This window comes from Scyliorhinus canicula, chromosome 24 (genome assembly GCF_902713615.1).
Source record: "Scyliorhinus canicula chromosome 24, sScyCan1.1, whole genome shotgun sequence".
In the NCBI taxonomy this organism is placed as follows: domain Eukaryota; kingdom Metazoa; phylum Chordata; class Chondrichthyes; order Carcharhiniformes; family Scyliorhinidae; genus Scyliorhinus; species Scyliorhinus canicula.
This window is the reverse complement of record NC_052169.1, coordinates 6,278,718-6,299,602: the sequence shown is the minus strand read 5'-3', so window position 1 is coordinate 6,299,602 and position 20,885 is coordinate 6,278,718. Positions and strand designations below refer to the sequence as shown.

At 45.1% G+C, this 20,885-nt stretch overlaps 1 protein-coding gene across 1 annotated transcript in view; it reads right to left on the bottom strand.

Moving 5' to 3' along the window:
* LOC119956799 (tetraspanin-3-like) overlaps nt 1–20,885 on the bottom strand; it is a 58,643-nt gene that overhangs the window by 21,056 nt on the left and 16,702 nt on the right. Inside the window, exons 2-6 of the mRNA XM_038784231.1 lie at nt 18,085–18,276; nt 12,512–12,586; nt 9,657–9,758; nt 6,085–6,237; nt 3,299–3,382 (exon numbers count right to left, since the gene is read on the bottom strand). Coding sequence (XP_038640159.1) covers nt 3,299–3,382; nt 6,085–6,237; nt 9,657–9,758; nt 12,512–12,586; nt 18,085–18,276 — 606 coding nt within the window. The remainder of the gene's footprint in view (nt 1–3,298; nt 3,383–6,084; nt 6,238–9,656; nt 9,759–12,511; nt 12,587–18,084; nt 18,277–20,885) is intronic.

Sequence of the window (20,885 nt, the reverse complement as noted above, 5' to 3'; positions counted from 1 at the left end):
AAGATTGACTGCATTGTTGACGGTGCATTACTGATGGCACTTCCATCAATAACATGCTCACTGATGCCCAGCTTGGATTCTGCCAGGACCTCATTATAGCTTTTCTCCAAACTTGGACAGAAGAGCTGAATTCTAGGTGAGGAGAGAATCACTGCCTTTGGCATCAAGTTGACCCAGTAAAATTGATGTCAATGGAAATCAGAGGGAAAACTCACCACTAACTGCAGTCATACCTAGTACAAAGGGGGCAGCACGGTAGCATGGTGGTTAGCATAAATGCTTCACAGCTCCAGGGTCCCAGGTTCGATTCCCGGCTGGGTCACTGTCTGTGTGGAGTCTGCACGTTCTCCCCGTGTGCGCGTGGGTTTCCTCCGGGTGCTCCGGTTTCCACCCACAGTCCAAAGATGTGCGGGTTAGGTGGATTGGCCGTGCTAAATTGCCCGTAGTGTCCTAAAAAGTAACGTTAAGGGGGGGGGTTGTTGGGTTACGGGCATAGGGTGGATACGTGGGTTTGAGTAGGGTGATCATTGCTCGGCACAACATCGAGGGCCAAAGGGCCTGTTCTGTGCTGTACTGTTCTATGTTCTAAGACAGTTGTTTTTGCTGGAAGCCAATCTCAGCCCCAGGACTCCACTGCAGAAATTCCTCAGGGCAGTGCCATGGGCCCAATCATCTCCAGTTGTTTCATTAATAATCTTCCCTCCTTCATGTCAGAAATCTGGATGTTTACTGATCATTGCAGTGTATTGACCCATCCACAACTCCTCAGATCATGAAATAGTCAGTGCTAAAATGCAGCAAGATCTGGGCAACATTCAGGCTTGGGCTCAAACAAAAAAATAACATGCGTGCCACACAATCTGCAATGAGAGTCTAAGCACCTCCCCTTGATATTCAATACAATTACCATCGTCAATTCCCTTACAATCAGCACATGAGAGTCAGCATTGACCATAAACTGAACTGGACCAACCAGATAAACAGTGCAAAAAGTCAGAGGCTGGATGTTCCACAGTGATTCACTGCACAATTCCCCAAACACTTTCCACCATTTATAAGGCACAAGTCAAGAGTCTGATGGAGTCCCCACTTGCCTGGATGCACCTCCAAGAGGCTCAGAGCCATCCAGAACTAGGCTGTTCAGTTGTTTGCCACTTTAGATATTCAATCCTTTCAATAGTGGTTCAATGTAGTGTCTGCAAGATGTACTGCAGCAACTCACAAAGACTACTTGTGACTGCAGCTTCCAAACCCCAGAGAAGGCTTTGTACCCTGTGACTATTTTTGCTATGTAACTATTGAATTATATGGAGGCTTTGTGCCTTGGGACAGCTTTTTGATCTGTAACTGTCAGATTGTTAATAAACCAAAATAGTTCCAAACTTCCTAGAAGGCAGAGGTCAGCAGGCACATGGGAACTCACAACCTCCAAGTTCCCCTTCAAGTCACATCACCTTTACTTGGAAATGTGTGTCGCCATTTCAAAATCCTGAAATTCCGAACAGCATTATGAGTGTCCCTCAACCACAGGGACTGAAGAGGTTCAAGAAGTCATCTCACCACCACCTTCTCATGGGTAATAAATTCTGGCCTTGCAAGTGATGTCCGCATTCCATGAAAGAATAATTTTTGAAATAAGTTTTGATACACAAACTAACAAGAATGAGAGATACTAGCTCCCTAAAGTGGTCATCAGGGTCCCCAACACAACAGTGGAACAAAGAGCCGCTTGCAGATAGTGTTTTATGAATATTTCAAAAAAAGATGCAAGTTTGTTCCTGGAGATGTTACTGGTACCTGGAATTTTTAGGCTGGATCTCCATCCTCAATAGCAACAATTTAATAATCCCAACTTTGATTGGAAGAAAATATCTAGGACATCATTCAAGAGGAGCTTGTGCAACTGACTCATCTTCATGGGTCATCCAAACATGTTCAGGTCCTGGAGAAAGTTCAGAGATAAGCCACGAGCACCACCCCCGGGACTGAGCGCAAGGTCAGATTGCAGAAATGTACAGGTCTAAGCTTTGACAGGCCATCAATGAGGTAATGTGTGGGAGTGAGGGTGATTGGGGTGGGGGAAAGAGAGGGAGGAGAAAAGAGAGAGGGAGGAGAAAAGAGAGAGAGAGAGAGAGAGAGAGAGAGAGAGAGAGAGAGAGAGAGAGAGAGAGAGAGAGAGAGAGAGAGAGAGAGAGAGAGAGAGAGAGAAAAGAGCAAGCGAGAGAGAAAAAGGAGAGAAAAGAGCGAGCGAGAGAGAGAGAAAAGAGAGCGAGCGAGAGAGAGAAAAAAGAAAGAGAGAGAGAGAGAGAGAGAGAGAGAGAGAGAGAGAGTGAGTGAGTGAGTGAGAGAGAGTGAGAGAGAGAGAGAGAGAGGAAAAAAGAGGGAGAGAGAAAACACAGACACAGAGAGAGAGAATATTACTGATGTGGTATCCACAAAACACTTTAGAAATGCTCAAGATGCAGTATATCAAGGTAAATCTTGATGGGATTGGGGTCAGGGCTAATTTCTGAACAGTCTGACACTTCAGAATTTCCCCTGTGATAGAGACGCAGATGATTCAAATTGCTGAAATTTAGAACTGTCTGGAAGAATTTCTTCACAAAAATGCTTTACAGGGAGAATAGTGAAGCTGGAAACCTTAACGGCCATCTATTTCTGAAATGGTGATGTGATTTGAGGGGGCGAATTGCACATTATTTGGATAGGAAGAGGGAGTGAAAATTTCCCCACAATAAATTTTTTTAAAACCTTGAATTCCCCTTCTCAATTTACAGCCACCATACAGGAACCAGAATTCCCTGAAGCAGCAATGCAAAATGTGCAAAATGCCTTCCTTGCATCAGCGACCAGATATAATGCATACTAAAAGATCAAAGCAGTTTACCATAACCTCCATTAATGGCAACACCCATGCAGGTTATGATCCGTAAAACAAGATGCAACCTAGTACTAGATCAATCACTTACCAGATGGTATATAAAAGACACAGGTGTGATTTATAACATGTGCAAGCAAGTCAACAATCACATGCCTGTCTAAAGAGAACACACATGGTATCACTGAAGCTTCAATTCCCACCAATGAGAAAGATTTGCATTGCACGAGTACTGCTGTTTTTGCATCTTCTAAAACAATCCAATATACTACGTGCTCCATTTCCCGTTATATATTAACACTAGCCGAGAGAGAGCAGGGGACTGGTAGCTCCTTCACAGAGCTGGCAAAAGCACGATGGGCTGAACTGGTGTGTTGTGCAGTACTATGGGTTCGAAAGCAACTTATTCTTCAGCCTTACCTGAATAGCTGCAAATGCCAGAGCAGCCGTTATAACATACATCATGATTTCCTGTAGCTTTTCCACCACCAGAACTTTGCACCCCTGTGAGATTAAAGGATAAAGTCATAAAAATCATACCTTTTTTGTTTCTTACCTCCCGCCACAACTACCCCATAAGAGTTCACTATTTTCTCTTGGCATCCTCCCGTGTCACTGCCAAGTCGTCACCCATGCGAGAGCCAGTGGGTATCACAGCGAATACTACCATCAAAGCATTTGCTGCTATTGGATAGTGAATTTGAGATCCCGGTTGAATCTTTTTTTCTCCGTCCCTCCTCTCCAGTCCGGAATACCAAGGTCAATAGCAGAACTTGTCCTGTATAAGACCAGCTAACAGCACGGATTAGACATCACATGTCACTTAATAGCACATCAGATTGTGCCTTTATCCACTGGGTTATATGGAGCTTGGTCACAGACTGGTCATGGTTTCATTAAATGGCAGGTTAATCAGGCTCGAGAGGTTAAGTAACCGACTCCTGTCCTTCTGTGTTCTTGTTCAAGGGCAGGGTGGATTAGAGAGAGAGAGAGAGAGAGAGAGAGAGAGACTATTTTTTCCTCAGTAACTGGTGTCACATCAGTAAAAGCATGAACACAATTCAGGTTTTTTTTAAATAAGTGTTGGGAGATTAGCCACAGAAGTAGTAGCTAGAATCAGTGTGGTGCAATAGAGCAGTATGTGGCTGCTTCATTCCTGTACTTCTCCAACCACACTTGTATCATTATGGAATAGTGACAAGCAGTAGGCTGGGAGATGGGGGAAGGGAGTACAAAATCATCCACAGGCCATGATTTCACATCCGACGGCATAGAACATACAATGCAGAAGGAGGCCATTCGGCCCATCAAGTCTGCACCAACCCACTTAAACCCTCACTTCCACCCTATCCCCATAACCCAATACCCCTCCGAAACTTTTTTTGGTTACCAAGGGCAATTTATCATGGCCAATCCACCTAACCTGCACGTCTTTGGAGAGTGGGAGGAAGCCGGAGCACGTGGAGGAAACCCACGCTGGGAGAACGTGCAGACTCCGCACAGACAGTGACCCAGCGGGGAATCAAACCTGGGACCCTGGCACTGTGAAGCCACAGTGCTAGCCACTTGTGAAGCCACAGTGCTAGCCACTTGTGCTGCCGTCCATAGGTGTATCGAGCAAACTAGAACGAGTCGGTTGTCTTTTTCCATAGGAGCTGCATAATGGTTAGCAGGTGAAATAGATAACAAACCTTTACCTAAGCTTTTGAAAAAGCAATGAATAGAAATTTAAGACATGCATCATGAAAATTAGATTAATTTAGTCACGGCATTAATTCTGACTGCAATGACAGATTTCACGCACTTTGCAATTAAGAAGTTTGCAACAAACGTTTGCGGTTAAATTTTAACTTTTGCATGGATTCATAGGGCTTAATGGACTTTTGTGCCTATTAATTTTCTGTAGTTTAGACATCACCAGTTAAAAACAGTGAAGCATTGAATTGTTTGTTTTAAATAAGCGTCAGTTTTAATAAAGAAACTGCTTTCGGAAGTAGTGGGACACTGCCAAGGATGCTCATTCCTATATGTTCCAAGAATGTGGTGGTGTGTCTGGAGTGATTATTGTAGACTTCCAGAGCATTAACAGACAGCCACGGAATAAGAGTTGCATGTTGACTAAACTAGAAAAGGGTGGCGGCTTTCTTTCCTGAAGGTCATCAGTGATCCAGTTGAGCGGTTTTATTAAAAGAAAAAAACTGCAATCCAGCTGCTTTTGTATACTTTTCTCTCCCTTGGTGATAGCCCACAAGCAACTAGATTTACTCAATTCAATTGCACAACATGCCACGGTGGACCGGAATTATGGGCTATAGACTGGAGAGCAGTGACAGGTTATGAAAATGCACAAGTCAGCAGTTCGTTGTGCCCAACTTAGTTTACTTTGGCAGCAGTGAGGCTTGTAATACACTGAAATTAAACTTGTGACTATATACATTTCAGATACTTTGTTTTTATGAAAGCTCATTAAAGAGACTGCTGGGGAGGGAGGGGACAGGGAGGGATCCCATCTGAAGTGGAGACCCAGTACGTGCACGCACAAAAGGAAAAGAAAAAGCACAGAACGATAGAAGGTGGACGGGCTTTTAAAAAGACTCCAGAAGGGGAGGAGAATGAGCAAAGAAAGGAGTTGCACAATTTTAGAAAATATTAATTTGAAGCAGGATTTCCTGCAATGAATCTCTAATTAACTAATGCAAGGGTGCAGACAGAAAGGGAAGGTTGTAGGTCATTATACTATACACCAAGAAAGGCTTTCTGCAAATGGCACAATTAATAACCTGCTTCTATGGGACAAATCCATTAAATCTCTACAGTGCAGGAGACGGCTATTTGGCCTGTGGGTGCGCACCGACCCTCCGAAAGAGCGACCCACCCAGCTCCACTCCCCCACCCTATCCCATAACCCCACATAACCTGCATATCGTTGGACACCAAGGGGCAATTTAGCATGGCCAATCTACATCACCTGCATATTTTTGCGAGGAAACTGGAGCACCTGGAGAAAACCCACACAGACCTTTTGGGGGGGGGGGGGGGTAACAAACTTCACACACCATCACTTAATTTTAAAAAGTAGATTTAGTAATTTCTAAGACAATGGATCTGCGGATACTAGCATCGTGTCAAATGGGAATTTTCAAATTACATCTGATCAAAGTAATTTTCCTCTGTGATACCAGTCACTTGTTGGCATGAGGTCTCACCTCGGAATACAGGTCCATGGGGCGGCTCATGTTGCCTGTGCAGTTGCTGACACCCAATTTGCAGCAGCTGATTGGTACGCTATTGTTCCTCGTCTGTTTGAACCACTGTGTATTTTCCCAGTCAGAGTAATTGTGGATGCCACAACAGCGCAGCTAGAAAACAGAAGCATACATTTAATTTGTAGTCACAGCACTCCTTACACCATGCAGTTTTCAAACCAGTATCCCTAAATTCATGAAACAACCAAACATAGAACATAGAACAGTACAGGACAGAACAGGCCCTTGATATTGTGCCGAGCCATGATCACCCTACTCAAACCCACCTATCACCCTATGCCCGTAACCCAACAACCCCCCACCCCTTAACCTTACTTTTTAGGACACTACGGGCAATTTATCACGGCCAATCCCCCTAACCCACACATCTTTGGACTGTGGGAGGAAACCGGAGCACCCGGAGGAAACCCATGCACACACGGGGAGGACGTGCAGACTCCGCACAGACAGTGACCCAGCCGGGAATCGAACCTGGGACCCTGGAGCTGTGAAGCATTTATGCTAACCACCATGCTACTGTGCTGCCCATCAGACTTCCCAATTTTTCTTGATTTGATGATTTGCTGCTGTAATTTTGTATAAATTCATTTACAGAATGAGTGTCGCTGGCTGGGCCAGCATCTATTGCCCATCCCTAATTGCTCTTCAGAAGATGGTGGCAAGTTGCCTTCTTGAATTGCTGCAGTCCACATGTTGTAGGTACACCCATGGTGATTCTTGGGGACTAAAAATATATTATTTGTACCATTTGTTGTTCTTTTCAGCAGGCAACCCACCCTTTCAGATGTTAGGAGAGGAGGAGCCCAGTGAGTACATTGATAAACATCTGCTCACCATCTAAATCCATTGGAGATAGCGGACATCATTAGATAACATACAGCCAAGAAACTCCATTTTAGCCTCTACTATCCCAGGGAATGAGAAGCAACTTGCAGCAGCCCAACTATTCCCATAACAGAGGTCACTGAACTTGGCAGAGTCCACAGATTCAAAAGGAAGGGCTTTTTACAATTCTTCACTCATCTCACACAATCGTGAAGGAACAACTGCAAAGCATTTTAAGTAATAAAATTTAAAAGTGGGTCAACTAATTTTTCCAATGAATTTAGTATTTTCATTTAGAACAAAGCAATAGGATTATATTGCAAGGATGTACAGTAACACTAGAGGGGATTGAATCATGTAAGCCACAAGAGAAGACAGTCATCGCAAACATTACTGTGTTTCGTGTGGCAGAAAAATATGTATGCAACTCTTCCAACTTTCCAGAAGCAGAGATCATATCTTTCGCTTTAAATTACAAATGTCAAGCTTTTGTGTAGATTTGTTCAAGACAAACGTGATTACAACATACGTAAGTGCAAAAGAGTAGGGAGGTACAATGCCTGCTCTATGTCAAGGCAGTAGCTGCATTGTAATTAAGCTAGCTTCAAAGCCACTGGGCTGGAGGCAGATGGGAACATGGTCTAGGACTTCAGATTTCTGACTGTTATCCGTCTTTCAACTGAGACATTAAAACAGTCTGTTCCAGCGTCGAGATACTATGACATTAAATTGAAGAGAAGGGCACTTCCTGTGTTCTGACCAACATCCTCCCCTCTCAATAAGTAACCACATAAAAGCAAAATTAACTGGATATTCATCCTACTGGTTTGGCTGCTCCTTTTGCCTTCCGTAAGCCTAAATATAATTCACTATGTCAGTATCGGGTGATGAGCCTTTCAATAACATTGATTTGCATCTGCAGTATTAGATCTTGTTATGATGGCTTTTCACCACTGAATAAATCTCCCAATAATGAAAGCGCATAGATCTTGGGCTGACAGATGAGCACAAGAAGCAATATAGGGAGTAAGGAATAAAGTTGAGAAGTCGGACCTTAAAAGTAATCTAAGAATCACTTAAAAAACAAAATCACTACCAGTGCAACATGATAGTTAAGAGTAGAAATAGCAGCATATATTGGACAAATACATGGCTGAAGATATGGTATAAGGTGGATGGTTTCAGATTCTTTGGGGATTGGGGCTGGCTCCAGGAGAGAATTAGAACAGTACAGCACAGAACAGGCCCCTCGGCCCTCAATGTTGTGCCGAGCAATGATCACCCTACTCAAACCCACGTATCCACCCTATACCCGTAACCCAACAACCCCCCTTAACCTTACTTTTTAGGACACTACGGGCAATTTAGCATGGCCAATCCACCTAACCTGCACATCTTTGGACTGTGGGAGGAAACCGGAGCACCCGGAGGAAACCCACGCACACACGGGGAGGACGTGCAGACTCCGCACAGACAGTGACCCAGCCGGGAATCGAACCTGGGACCCTGGAGCTGTGAAGCATTTATGCTAACCACCATGCTGCCCATGGGACCAGTTCAAACCAACGGGTTATACCTGGGCAGGACCGGGATTGATGTCCTAGGGGAAGACAGGAGAGCGGCTGGGGAGAGTTTAAATTAAAAGGGCAGGGGGATGGGAACCTATGCAAGGAGTCAGAGGAGGAGGAAACAAGAACAAATACAAAAAGATAATAAAGGGACTAAGAAAAGTGATAGGCTGAGAAACCAAGGGCCAGATTCAAACAGGGCCACAGTGAAAAATAGAGGGTGGGACAAGAAATGTTCAAAAGACAAGTTTAAAGGCTTTGCACCTTAACACGCGGAACATTCGCAATAAAGCAGATGAACTAATCACGCAAATAAATGTAAACGGTATGATATCATCGGGATTTTGGGGGCATGGCTGCAGAGTGATGCAGCCATGTGATGGGATAAATGAGAGGTTATCCACTTTGGTAGCAAATACGAGAAGACAGATTATGGCCATGAGTTAGGAGAGGGGAATGTGCAACGAGACCCAGGTGTCCTCGTACACCAGTCACTGAAGATAAGCATGCAGGTGCAGCAGGCGGTAAAAGAAGGCAAATGGTATACTGGCCTTCATTGTGAGGGATTCGAGTGCAGGAGCAGGGATGTTTTGTTGCAATTATACAAGGCCTTGGTGAGGGATATCGTGGGCAGTTTTGGTATCCTCGTCTGAGCAAGGACGTTGTTCTAGAGGGAGTGCAGCGAAGGTTTACCAGACGGATTCCTGAGATGACAGAACTGACGTACGAGGAGAGATTGAATCGGTTAGGATTGTATTCGCTCGAGTTCAGAAGAATATGGGGGGGGGGGGTTTCATAGAAACTTATAAAATTTGAAGAGGGCTAGACCGGGTAGATGCAACAAGGATGTTCTCAATGATGGGGGTGTCCAGAGCCAGGGATCATAATCTGAGGATACGGGGTAGACCATTTAGGGCAGAGAGGAGGAGAAATTGCTTCATCCAGAGAGTGGTCGGCCTGTGGAAATCTTTACCACAGGAAGCAGTTGAGGCCAAAACATTATATGCTTTCAAGAAGCAGTTGGATTTAGCAATTGGGGCAAAGGGGATCAAAGGATATGCGGGGGGAAAGGGGGAATGGTGAAACAAAACGGAGAACATCAGCGTTGATTACTCCTACCTGTCTCTGTACATAATCAATTGCACGGCTGGCAGCATCTGGGTACGTTCCATTGTATTCATTGTACACTTTCTGAATACTGTTATCAACTTCATCCTCCACCTGCACAGAACAGAACAAGGTTTAGGCTGCCCCGTGCGGACTAATTTCACAGTAAAGTAAGGGTGAGGCATTGTAGTTTTTCTTCGTCATTGCGAGTATGAAATTAAACCATGAGCGCCGGCTACAATAAAGCTTTCCTCACATTTCTTTCAAAAGAAAAAGAGAACAGAAAATAACTACGATGTTTGCTCCTTAATAGTCCGGAATTCTTCAGGTAATGCTCGAATCGGGGAAGTGAATCAAAACACTTCAAACACAAAAAGGCTCATGAGAAGTTGCTGAACAGCAAGATACAAGGTTAGTGTTGTTACAATATTGCAAGGTGACTTTACCCAGACCAGCTTCACTTGCGCTATGTGCAAGATTATAACTACAACATGGACCCTGTACATTTTCAGAAATGAAATTTCTCTTGTAGCTACATCTTGGCCAGTCATGGTGGATTAATGTTTTTTTAAATTATTTCACAGGATGTGGGCATTGTTGGCTGGGCCAGGATTTGCTGCCCATCCCCAATTTTCCTCGGTGGTGTATGTAGATTTGCCTTCATGCACTGCTGCCAGTCCATGTGTTTATAGGTACGCCCACAGTGCTGTTGGAGAGGGTGTTTCAGGATCACCAAAGCAGATTAGCTTGTAAATTGATTGCCTTACTTCACTTTAATGGCTTTAACAGGGTGTGACATTTGCATTGGCCTTGGGAAAATTACTTGCACTCTGGCAGCAGACAGCAAACCCACAAGAGTTTAAACAGCACGAACCTCTTGGCTCTTTCAGCCCTTAACACCAACACTCACGGGACTCGGGGTTGAACCAAGGAGAACATAGTTGCAAGGGGTTTCAATGGAAGTAAAGCTGCCAAAATGTACAAAGTCCATGAAGTTAGCAGCCGACAGTACAAACTACTGAATCCAAAGCATACTTTTTCCAATTACCAAACCTTTAAAAAAAAAAAAAAAAATTTAGCGTACCCAATAATTTTTTCCAATTAAGGGGCAATTTAGCCAATCCACCTACCCTGCACATCTTTTGGGTTGTTGGGGGGTGAAACCCACGCAGACACGGGGAGAATGTGCAAACTCCACACGGACAGTGACCCAGAGCCGGGATTCGAACCCGGGTCCTCAGCGCCGTAGGCAGCAATGCTAACCACTGTGCCACCGTGCTGCCTTCCAATTACCAAACCTATGCAACAGTCAATTTCATTACCTGAATGGATCACCTCAGAACAGAGTGCCACATACAGGTTATAAATACTTCCTCTTACATCTGAAGACAATGCCTTATTGGTTAAGCATTGGATAGACAGATGGGATTTTTTGGGGGGGGGGGGGGGGGAAGAAAGAGGCCTATTCCAGCTTCTCCACCCAAAATGATCACATGGTGCTATTACAGCATTTAGCTCTTGTATATAAATTCCTTTTGAAGGTTCACCACCACTACCCTACTGCCTATCCCATGTGTTAATCAATGGGCAAAGTACTCCCTGATGTCAAGCCTAAACTTGTCTTTTTTTTTTAAACTGGTGTTCCCTTGTCCTGTTTATGTGGCTTCAGTTTTTTAATGTAGGCGCTGGCTAGTCCGGCAAGCATTTATTGCCCATCCCTAGTTGCCCTTCAGAAGTTGGTGGTGAGCTGCCTTCTCGAACCGCTGTGGTCCTTGAGGTGTAGGTACACCAACTGTGCTATTAGGGAAGGAGTTCCAGGATATTGCCCCAGCGATTGTGAAGGAACAGCGGCATATTTCCAAGTCAGGGCCGTGAGTGATTTGGAAGGGCACCTCCAGGTGGTGGGGTTCCCAGGTATCTGCTGCCCTTGAGCTTCTAGATGGTAGTGGTCGTACGTTTGGAAGGAGCTGCCTAACGAACCTTGGTGAGGTACTGCAGTGCATCCTGTAGATTGTACACGATTGCCACTGTTCGTCAGTGGAGGGCGTGAATGTTTATGGAAGGAGGAGCAATCAAGCTTTGTCCTGGATGGTGTTGAGCTTCGAGTGTTGTTGGAACTGCATTCATCCAGGCAAGTGGATTCCATTACACTCCTGACACCTTGTAGATAGTGGACAGGCTTTTGGGGGTCAAGAGGAGAGTTACTCACCGCAGGATTCCCAGCCTTTGACCTGCCCTGGTATCCACAGTATTAATATGGCTATCCAGTTCAGTTTCTGATCAATGGTAACCCCAAGGATATTGATTGTGCATCTTTGCTACCCTTTCAAGTTGTGTTTCAAAGTGGAAAAGTCCAAGGTTTGCCAGTCACACTTCGTAAATTGATGCTATGATCAGAGTGAACAGTCTTCTGGTTTCTCTCCAGATACGTCCTTGGGCTTAAATATCTCCCTTTTGGTCTACGATAAGAAATAGATGCAATACTCAGGGTATTGTCTGATCGTAATAGCGTACATACCACATCTGACTTATAACCCTGGGCAATGTGATTTAACTTTACATTTGCTTTGTTGATGGTTAGGCAAAATTGTAAGAAAAGCTGGGATCTGAACTTGCATGTCCTGGCTGGGAACTGGATGAGAGACACTATAGGTCCCTGAACCACAAACAGTGTCATTCAATTGCACAAACTATTATAATTGACATCCATAGATAACATGCTTAGCAGTACATCAATGACATTCTTTTGCCCTACAGCTTTGTAGTTGCGGACAAAGGTCCATTTTTTCGCGTTTACTTGAAATTAGTATTAGCACCCCGACTATTGGGAATTAAAGCATATCAAGCAACTGTGGATTTAAGTTTACCTTTGCTCTGTAGATGTAGCCAAGTACCACGACAACCCACTCTGTGATGAAAACTAACAGGAGAATCAGCACAAACTTTTGGGGGGGAAAAAAAAGAGAAAAAAAAGATAATTTCAATTTCTGCAGAATGACATTGGCATTGTTAACCTGTGTTACTGTTTTGTTTTATTCATTCATGGAGGTGAACATTGTTGGCAAAGCCCATCCCCAACTGCCTTTGAGGAGCTGAGTCAACTTCTTGAATACAACAGAGTGACTTGTTAGGCCATTCCAGAGGGAAGTTCAGAGACAAACACATTGCTTTGGATCTGGAGTTACATATAGACGAGACTGGGTAAGGGCAACAGGTTTATTTCTCTAAAGGACATCTAAAAGCCGGGAGGGTATTTTTAAAATATTTTTTATTCTCCTTTTTCACATTTTCTCCCAAATTTACACCCAACAATAAACAATAATCAGTAACGAGTGTAATGTCAATCCCCATATCAATAGCAACGGTCCCATACTCCCACCAAACCCCCCAAACATTAGCCCGCATGTTAACATAAACAAATGACAAAAAGGAATGAGGAATCACCCATAGTCACCATTAACACATACAGTTCCCCTTCCCCAACCCTCCCAGCCCCCAACCCCCCTAATGTTCGATGTGATCCAATTCTCGAAAATGCATAATGAATAACGCCCATGAATTGTAGAACCCCCTCCATCCTTCCCCTCAGTTCAAATTTGACCTTTTAAAGCATTAAGAATTCCAGCAGGTCCCCCCGCCACGCCAGGGCACAGGGTGGAGAGTTTGATCTCCATCCCAACAGGATCCGCCTTCGGGCGACCAACGAGGCGAAGACTACAACGTCTGCGTCCGTTTCCAACCCCAGCTGGTCCAACACCCCGAATATGGCCTCCCGAGGGCCCGGGTCCAGTTTCACGTGCACCACTTTAGAGATTACCCTAAACACCTCCTTCCAGTAATCCTTGATCTTTGGACAGGACCAAAACATGTTTGCGTGGTTTGCGGGGCATTCCCTGCAACGTTCACACACATCTTCTGCCCTCTCAAAGAGCCGGCTCATCATCACCCTTGTAAGGTGCGCTCCATACACCACCTTGCACACGAGGTGGAGGCATTCACCCTCCAGAGCACCTCACACCAGAACCCTGCCTCCATACCCTTTCCCAACTCTCCCTCCCATTTTGCCTTGATTCCTTCGAGCGGCGCCTTCTCCTCTTCCAAAATAGCCCCGTAAACTGCCGATACTAACCCCCTTCTGCAGTCCCCCTGTCGTCAGCACCTCCTCCAGCAATGTGGAAGCCGGCTCTATTGGGAAGCTCTGTATCTCCTTTCTGGCAAAGTCTCAAACCTGCATGTATCTAAATATTTCTCCCCTGCTCCAGCCCATACTTCGCTCCCAGCTCCTTCAATCCCGCAAAACGACCCCCAAGAAATAAATCTTTTAGTGTCCTAATTCCCTTCTCCTCCCATCTCCCAAAATGTCCATCCCACTTCCCTGGCCCAAATCTATGGTTTCTCTGAATCGGTATTCCCCTTGACCCTGCCCCCAACCCGAAGTGCTGTCAAAACTGCCTCCAAAAGGCAGCATGGTGGCTCAGTGGGTTAGCCCTGTTGCCTCACGGCGCTGAGGTCCCAGGTTCGATCCCGGCTCTGGGTCACTGTCCGTGTGGAGTTTGCACATTCTCCCCGTGTTTGCGTGGGTTTCGCACCCACAACCCAAAGATGTGCAGGGTAGGTGAATTGGCTACTCTAAATTGCCCCTTAATTGGAAAAAATGAATTGAGTACACTAAATTTAAAAAAAAAAAAAAAAAACTGCCTCCAAATTTTCAACGAAGCTATTATTACCGGACTCCCCGAGTATCTCCCCGGGGCCGTCGGGAGCGGCGCTGTCGCTAGCGCCTTCAATCCCGACCCCCTACCGAAACTCTCCTCCATTCTGACCCATTGGGAATCAACCCCTCTGACCCAGCTCCGTACCTTCTCCACATTCACCGCCCAGTAATAATACAACAGGTTCAGAAGACCCAAACCCCCTGCCTGCCTTCCTCTCTATAGTTGCACCTTTTTAATAAGCCAGGAGGGTTTTTTTTTATAAATGTTTTTTATTGAGTTTTCATATTTCATATATGACAAATTACAAGTTATTAGAGAGAGAGAAAAAAAAGAAAAAAAAAGGAAAACACAAAAATTTTTTACATGAATATTTACAGGTAAGCATCTTCATAACAATAATTGTGGCCGCCCCCTTTAGCCAGCATACATATTTTACATTCCCCAATATGGCCGAGGCACATGTTTATAGGCATTTAATTATAGTTTGGTTTTGGGCCTTGGCTTGCCATCAAACCCCCATACCGAGCCCGTAGCCCCCCCCCCCCCCCCTCCCCCCGGCTACCTTCCCCCGATTCCCGCCCATTTTCCCCTGGTTCTTGGCCACCCGACTATTCTTCCTCATGTACGTTGGCCACAAACAGGTCCCGGAACAGTTGCATGAATGGCTCCCACGTTCTGTGGAAGCCGTCGTCCGACCCTCGGATGGCGAATTTGATTTTCTCCATTTGGAGAGATTCCGAGAGGTCGGACAGCCAGTCTGCAGCTCTGGGTGGTGCTGCTGACCGCCAGCCAAACAGGATTCTACGGCGGGCAATCAGGGAGGCAAAGGCAAGGGCGTCCGCCCTCCTCCCCAGGAATAGATCTGGCTGGTCTGAAACCCCGAAGACCGCCACTATCGGGCATGGCTCCATCCTCACCCCCACCACTTTGGACATTGCCTCGAAGAAGGCTGTCCAGTACTGCACAAGTCTGGGGCAAGACCAGAACATGTGGGCGTGGTTGGCCGGGCCTCTCTGGCACCGCTCACATTTGTCCTCCACCTCCGGGAAGAACCTACTCATACGGTTTCTCGTTAAGTGGGCTCTATGTACCACTTTTAGTTGCGTCAGGCTGAGCCTTGCGCACGTGGAGGTGGAGTTGACCCTATGCAGTGCTTCGCTCCAGAGTCCCCACCCTATCTCCATCCCCAGGTCGTCCTCCCATTTCCTTCTTGTTGCGTCCAGAACGGTGTCGTCCCTGTCTACCAGTCGGTCATACATGTCACTACAGTTCCCTTTCTCTAGGATACTTGCGTCCAGTAGGTCTTCCAATAGTGTCTGTCGTGGCGGTTGTGGGTACGTCCCTGTCTCCTTTCGTAGGAAGTTTTTGAGCTGCAGGTACCGTAGCTCGTTCCCCCCAGCTAGCTGAAATTTCTCTGTCAGTTCGTCCAGTGTTGCGATCCTGTCGTCCGTGTATAGGTCCCTGACTGTCAGTGTCCCCCCGTCCTGCCTCCACCTTTTGAAGGTGGCGTCGGTCAGTGCTGGTTTGAACCTATGGTTGTTGCAGATGGGAGCCTTGTCCAACATTTTGTACAGGCCAAATTGCTGCCGCAGTTGGTTCCAGGATTGGAGGGTGGCTGTCCCCACTGGGCTGGTGGAGTGTTTTTTGGGTGGGGATGGGAGTGCTGCCGTGGCGAGGGCCCGGAGGGAGGTTCCCATGCAGGAGGCCTCCTCCGCATGCACCCACTCGGCTTCTGGCTCCTGGATCTATCCCCTTACTCGCTCGGCTGTTGCCGCCCAGTGATAGAATTGTAGATTCGGGAGGGCTAGCCCCCCCCTGGATTTTGTTTTTTGTATGACCTTCTTTGGGATCCTAGCATTTTTACCCCCCCATACGAACGCCATGATATGTTTGTCCAGCGCTTTGAAAAAGGCCTTGGGGATGTAGATCGGAATGGATCTAAACAGGAAAAGGAACCTGGGCAGTACGTTCATTTTGATCGTCTGGACTCTCCCCGCGAGGGAGAGCGGGAGTGTGTTCCATCTTTGCAGGTCCTTTTTAACTTCCTCCGTCAGGCTGGTGAGGTTCCATTTGTGGACCCCTTTCCAGTCATGGGCTATTTGGATCCCCAGGTAGCGGAATTTATTTCGGGCTTGTTTGAACGGCAGGCCCTTTAGCGCTGCCCCCCCCCCCCCTTGCGGGTGTACTGGGAAGATCTCACTTTTGCTCATGTTGAGTTTGTAGCCCGAGAAGGCTCCAAACTCTTTCAGGAGCGCTATGATTCCGTCCATGCTGCTTTGTGGGTCCGAGATATAGAGGAGCAGATAGCCAGGAGGGTTTTGACCACAATCTACTAAGTTTCATGGTCAGCATTACTACTGAGCTTTCGACACCAAACTTATTTAAATAACCAAATTTAAATATCCCGGCCGTTTTCTTTAAGTAGTATTGACCAGGAAGATAAATAATGCAAGTGGGATGATCAGAGATGTGGAGTCAATCAAATTTCAAACTGCTTTGCTGCTGTGCATCATTAGGGTTAGTATACTCAAGGCAATATCTTTTAATGTTGTCACCCACACACGCATCTATTCATGCAGTCAATTGAAAAGCAATTAACTTGCTAAAGATTATACAACGGTGGCAGATGTGACGACTGTAAGAATGTCATTTTTTTTAAGTAATGTTATTAAACCGGAGTCAGGATGCATGCAGACAGTATGTCTGCTAGAGCTGTGATTAAGGTGTCGTAAAAGGTAGGTCATTGATTTGCAGGTGAAGTGTTCTGCTAATAGATCTTAAGAACCATTTACTGGTTTACAGATAGCTAGCTACTTAGGTATTGTTTATATTTGTAGGATGCCTGGGGGTAGATAATTTATGGGGTTCATTGTGTTTGATCCTGATTAAACAAGCCAAAGGAACATCATGTAAGAAGAGACAAAGAATGCCTTCTGATTTGGGTAGTGAATGTGAGAAGCCAGATATGTCTGAAAAGGCAGTTGGTCCTAGAACTCGCATCCAGACAGAAATGTTTCAGTTTGGTCCTGAACAGTTCTCACCCAAAAGATTCTTCACATAGAAAAAGTAAGCTCAGTGGTTAGCACTGCAGTCTCACAGTACCGAGGTCCCAGGTTCGATCCTGGCTCTGGGTCACTGTCCGTGTGGATTTTGCACATTCTCCCCGTGTCTGCGTGGGTTTCGGCCCCCACAACCCAAAGACGTGCGAGGTAGGTTTGCAAGATTGAACACGCTAAATTGCCCCTTAATTTATATTTTTTTTAAAAGTTAGTTGAAACCTTTACTCATGAGTGGTATATGAAATATATCAGTTTGCTTAATTGGAATATAGTGTCAGGTTTAGGAAGTTAGTTACAGTTTTCTCATTTACTTTTTAAAAAAAATTTAGAGTACCCAATTTTTCCCCCCGCAATTAAGGGGCAATTTAGCATGGCCAATCCACCTAACCTGTACATCATTTTAGGTTGTGGGGGTGAGACCCACGCAGACACGAGGAGAATGTGCAAACTCCATACGGACTGTGACCCGGGGCCGCGATCGAACCCAGGTCCTCAGTGCCATGAGGCAGCAGTGCTAACCACTGTGCCACCCAAGGCAAAAATATTTTAATGAGATCTATTTTAACTGCATTTCAACTACAATTTTGAAACTGGTGTGCTTGAGACAGCACATTTTACCTCAAATTAACTTATTTGTTCAGGTACAATATCATTCAGAATACTTACAGTTGCCAGGCCACATTGGCTTTCACGGATAGTAGCACAACAGCCAATCAAACCGATGATAAACAGGAGTGTCCCAACCCCAATGATGACAACCGCAGGAATTAGCGTGTACACATCTTCAAAGAAGTGGTCGTAGTCGTCGTACGTAATGAAGACATAGGCCCCCACGTAACACAGGATCCCTGCTGCCGCCTGTAAAACATTTTTAAAAATTAATACATTGAATAAGTTGCAATTCTGTTTGCCTGCAATCGAGACACTTTTGATCGAACCCGGGTCCTCAGTGCTGTGAGCCAGCGATGCTAACCACTGCGCCATCCCTCAGCTGTCCCAAAGTAGTGGCTGTTTTTACAATGGAGAAACTTCCCACGCCACTTCAGAAGGCAGTCAAAGAAAACCCGCTGTGCGGGACGTGCGCACCGGACTAGACGGCAATTGCATGATGCATTCAGAGGTAACAAGCCAGCAAGTTTCATGATTACTTTAATTCAGTACTAGCCAATTATTACCAGATTCAAATTCAATTTTGCAACTTGCTGACGCCAAATGCCATAATTGCTATAACTACTGCTGCCTAAGTGTTCTGCAGCTGGTAACCAGATAAACTAGATTGCGAAGGAAACGTCACTGATTTTTGACTCTTGCCATGTGGATCAGTAAACGTTCTGCACTAGAGCAGCAAGACTTGTAAAAATTTGCATTGGCTTGCAAGACTGATTTTGCAGTACAATCCAATTTGGCAATGTCACATCCCCTACAATGGCATAGCAATACAAAGCAAGCTGGAATGTTTCAAATGATATGATGCATCCATATCATAGCACATATGCGCAGAGCGATTTTTCATAGTGCACTGAGAATTTGTCCCAGCCTTACCTTCAGGAAGGTCTCCAAATACTAGAAGAAACACAGACCCCCATCCAGCCAATCAGGAATAGCTGATATTGACCTCCTTTGCCACCAGTTCCAAAAAACACTACCAGAAATCTAAACTAGTAGCATTCTTGCACGAAATTCAAAACAGACAGTTTGCAGCAGAAAAATAGGAACTGGGAAGAAACAGAGCAAGAAAAGACACTGCAGATCTTCAGACTTGTCCTAAAAGCTAACGACCATAATCGCTAGCCCCTCAAACATGTACGTAGTGGTCCCTTAAATCTTTCTTTTTTTTAAAATTACTTTTTCTGAGTTACAAAGCCAGGGCTCAGAGTGTGGACAGAGGCAAACCCCTAATCCAGCTCCTTGCCTGCTCCAAAAACCAATTCAAATTGAATCCAATTTATGGTCTCCACAAGCAAGACAGATCAGATCTGAGCCAAAAGGCCGAGCAGATACTACACTTGGCCTTCCGATCCTTAAATCTTTCAGGATCTGCCTCTCTACTGGTCTGTTCCACATATTCCCCCAGCTACCATTTTCCAATCAAGTTTGCGTTTTCCCAAATTGGGAGAAATTCCAAAACATATTACTGAGGTTATATTGTCTGTTAAGAATTGAAGGTTTTCAAACCTTCCTTCAAGTCTTTCCTCCAGAGTAAACAATCTGTTCAATATTTCCTTGTAGCTCAGGGATGTCTTAAAGGGATGTAACATTTGATGGATCTTTCCTGCAATATTTCCCTTCCATGTTCCAGCTATAACAATGGCATTTATACGACCATGTGGAAAATTTGCACGTATGTCCTATCCACAAAAAGCAGGACAAATCCAACCCAGTCAATTGACATCCCATCAGACTACTCTCAAAAACATCAGTAAAGTGATGGAACCTGCTTGACTGGAACCCCACCCATCACCTTAAACATTCACTCCCTCCAGCACCACAGTGGCAGCAATGTGCACCATCTACAAGATGCATTGCAGCAACTCACCAAAACCTCTTTGACAGCACCTGCCAAACCCAGAAGCTCTAGGATCTAGAAGGAAGAGGCCACCAGATGCATGGGACAACCACCTGCAAGTTCCCCTTACAAAGACACAATATGCTGACTTGGAAATATATCGCCATTCTTTTTTTTAAATTCATTTATGGGATGAGGGCGTCGCTGGTTAGGCCAGCATTTATTGGAATTCTCTTCCTATAAGGACGGCGCGTACACATACACCACCATCTGCTCAAGGGCAATTAGGGATGGGCAATAATTGCTGTGTTTACCAATGACGCCCACATCCCATAAATGAACAAAAACTTTCCCTTCCCTCTTTTTCCTATGTACTGCTGAATACCTGGATAGAGGTTATGGAGGGTTGCCTATTCTTACTCTCTGATCCACAGTTTGGATAGGTTGATACAATTAGCTGAACTAATGCACACAATTGTATTCAACACAATGTGATAACGTTCCAGAACAGGCACTAGCTCAATCACTTGAGCGGTGCTACTGAAATTACAGTGCCCAAGCATTTTCACAGCGCAATATCTATATCTACAATGAAGCCTCAGATACCAATTACAAAGTCAACTTGCCCATTAATCTGATGCAAAGTTACTGACACTAACAGACCTCGATGCATCCAATGAGGCAACGTGAAGGCACTAACACTGATCCAGAAAACAAACAAGTCAACTCAGGTGAAAAATAAATGCCTGAAATGCAGACCTCGAGGCTCGAGACACACCAAGCCCATAATATGGACCATTTTAAATTGAAGGATCAGGGGTGGCGGGGACTGAAATCTGTACCATATGCTCTTCTTTATGTATAAGCATTGATGACACTTTTAAACTATTTAAAGAATACTGACACAAAGTCATATGGAATAGGCCTCATTAAAATGTAAAATTAAGCACTGTGAAATACA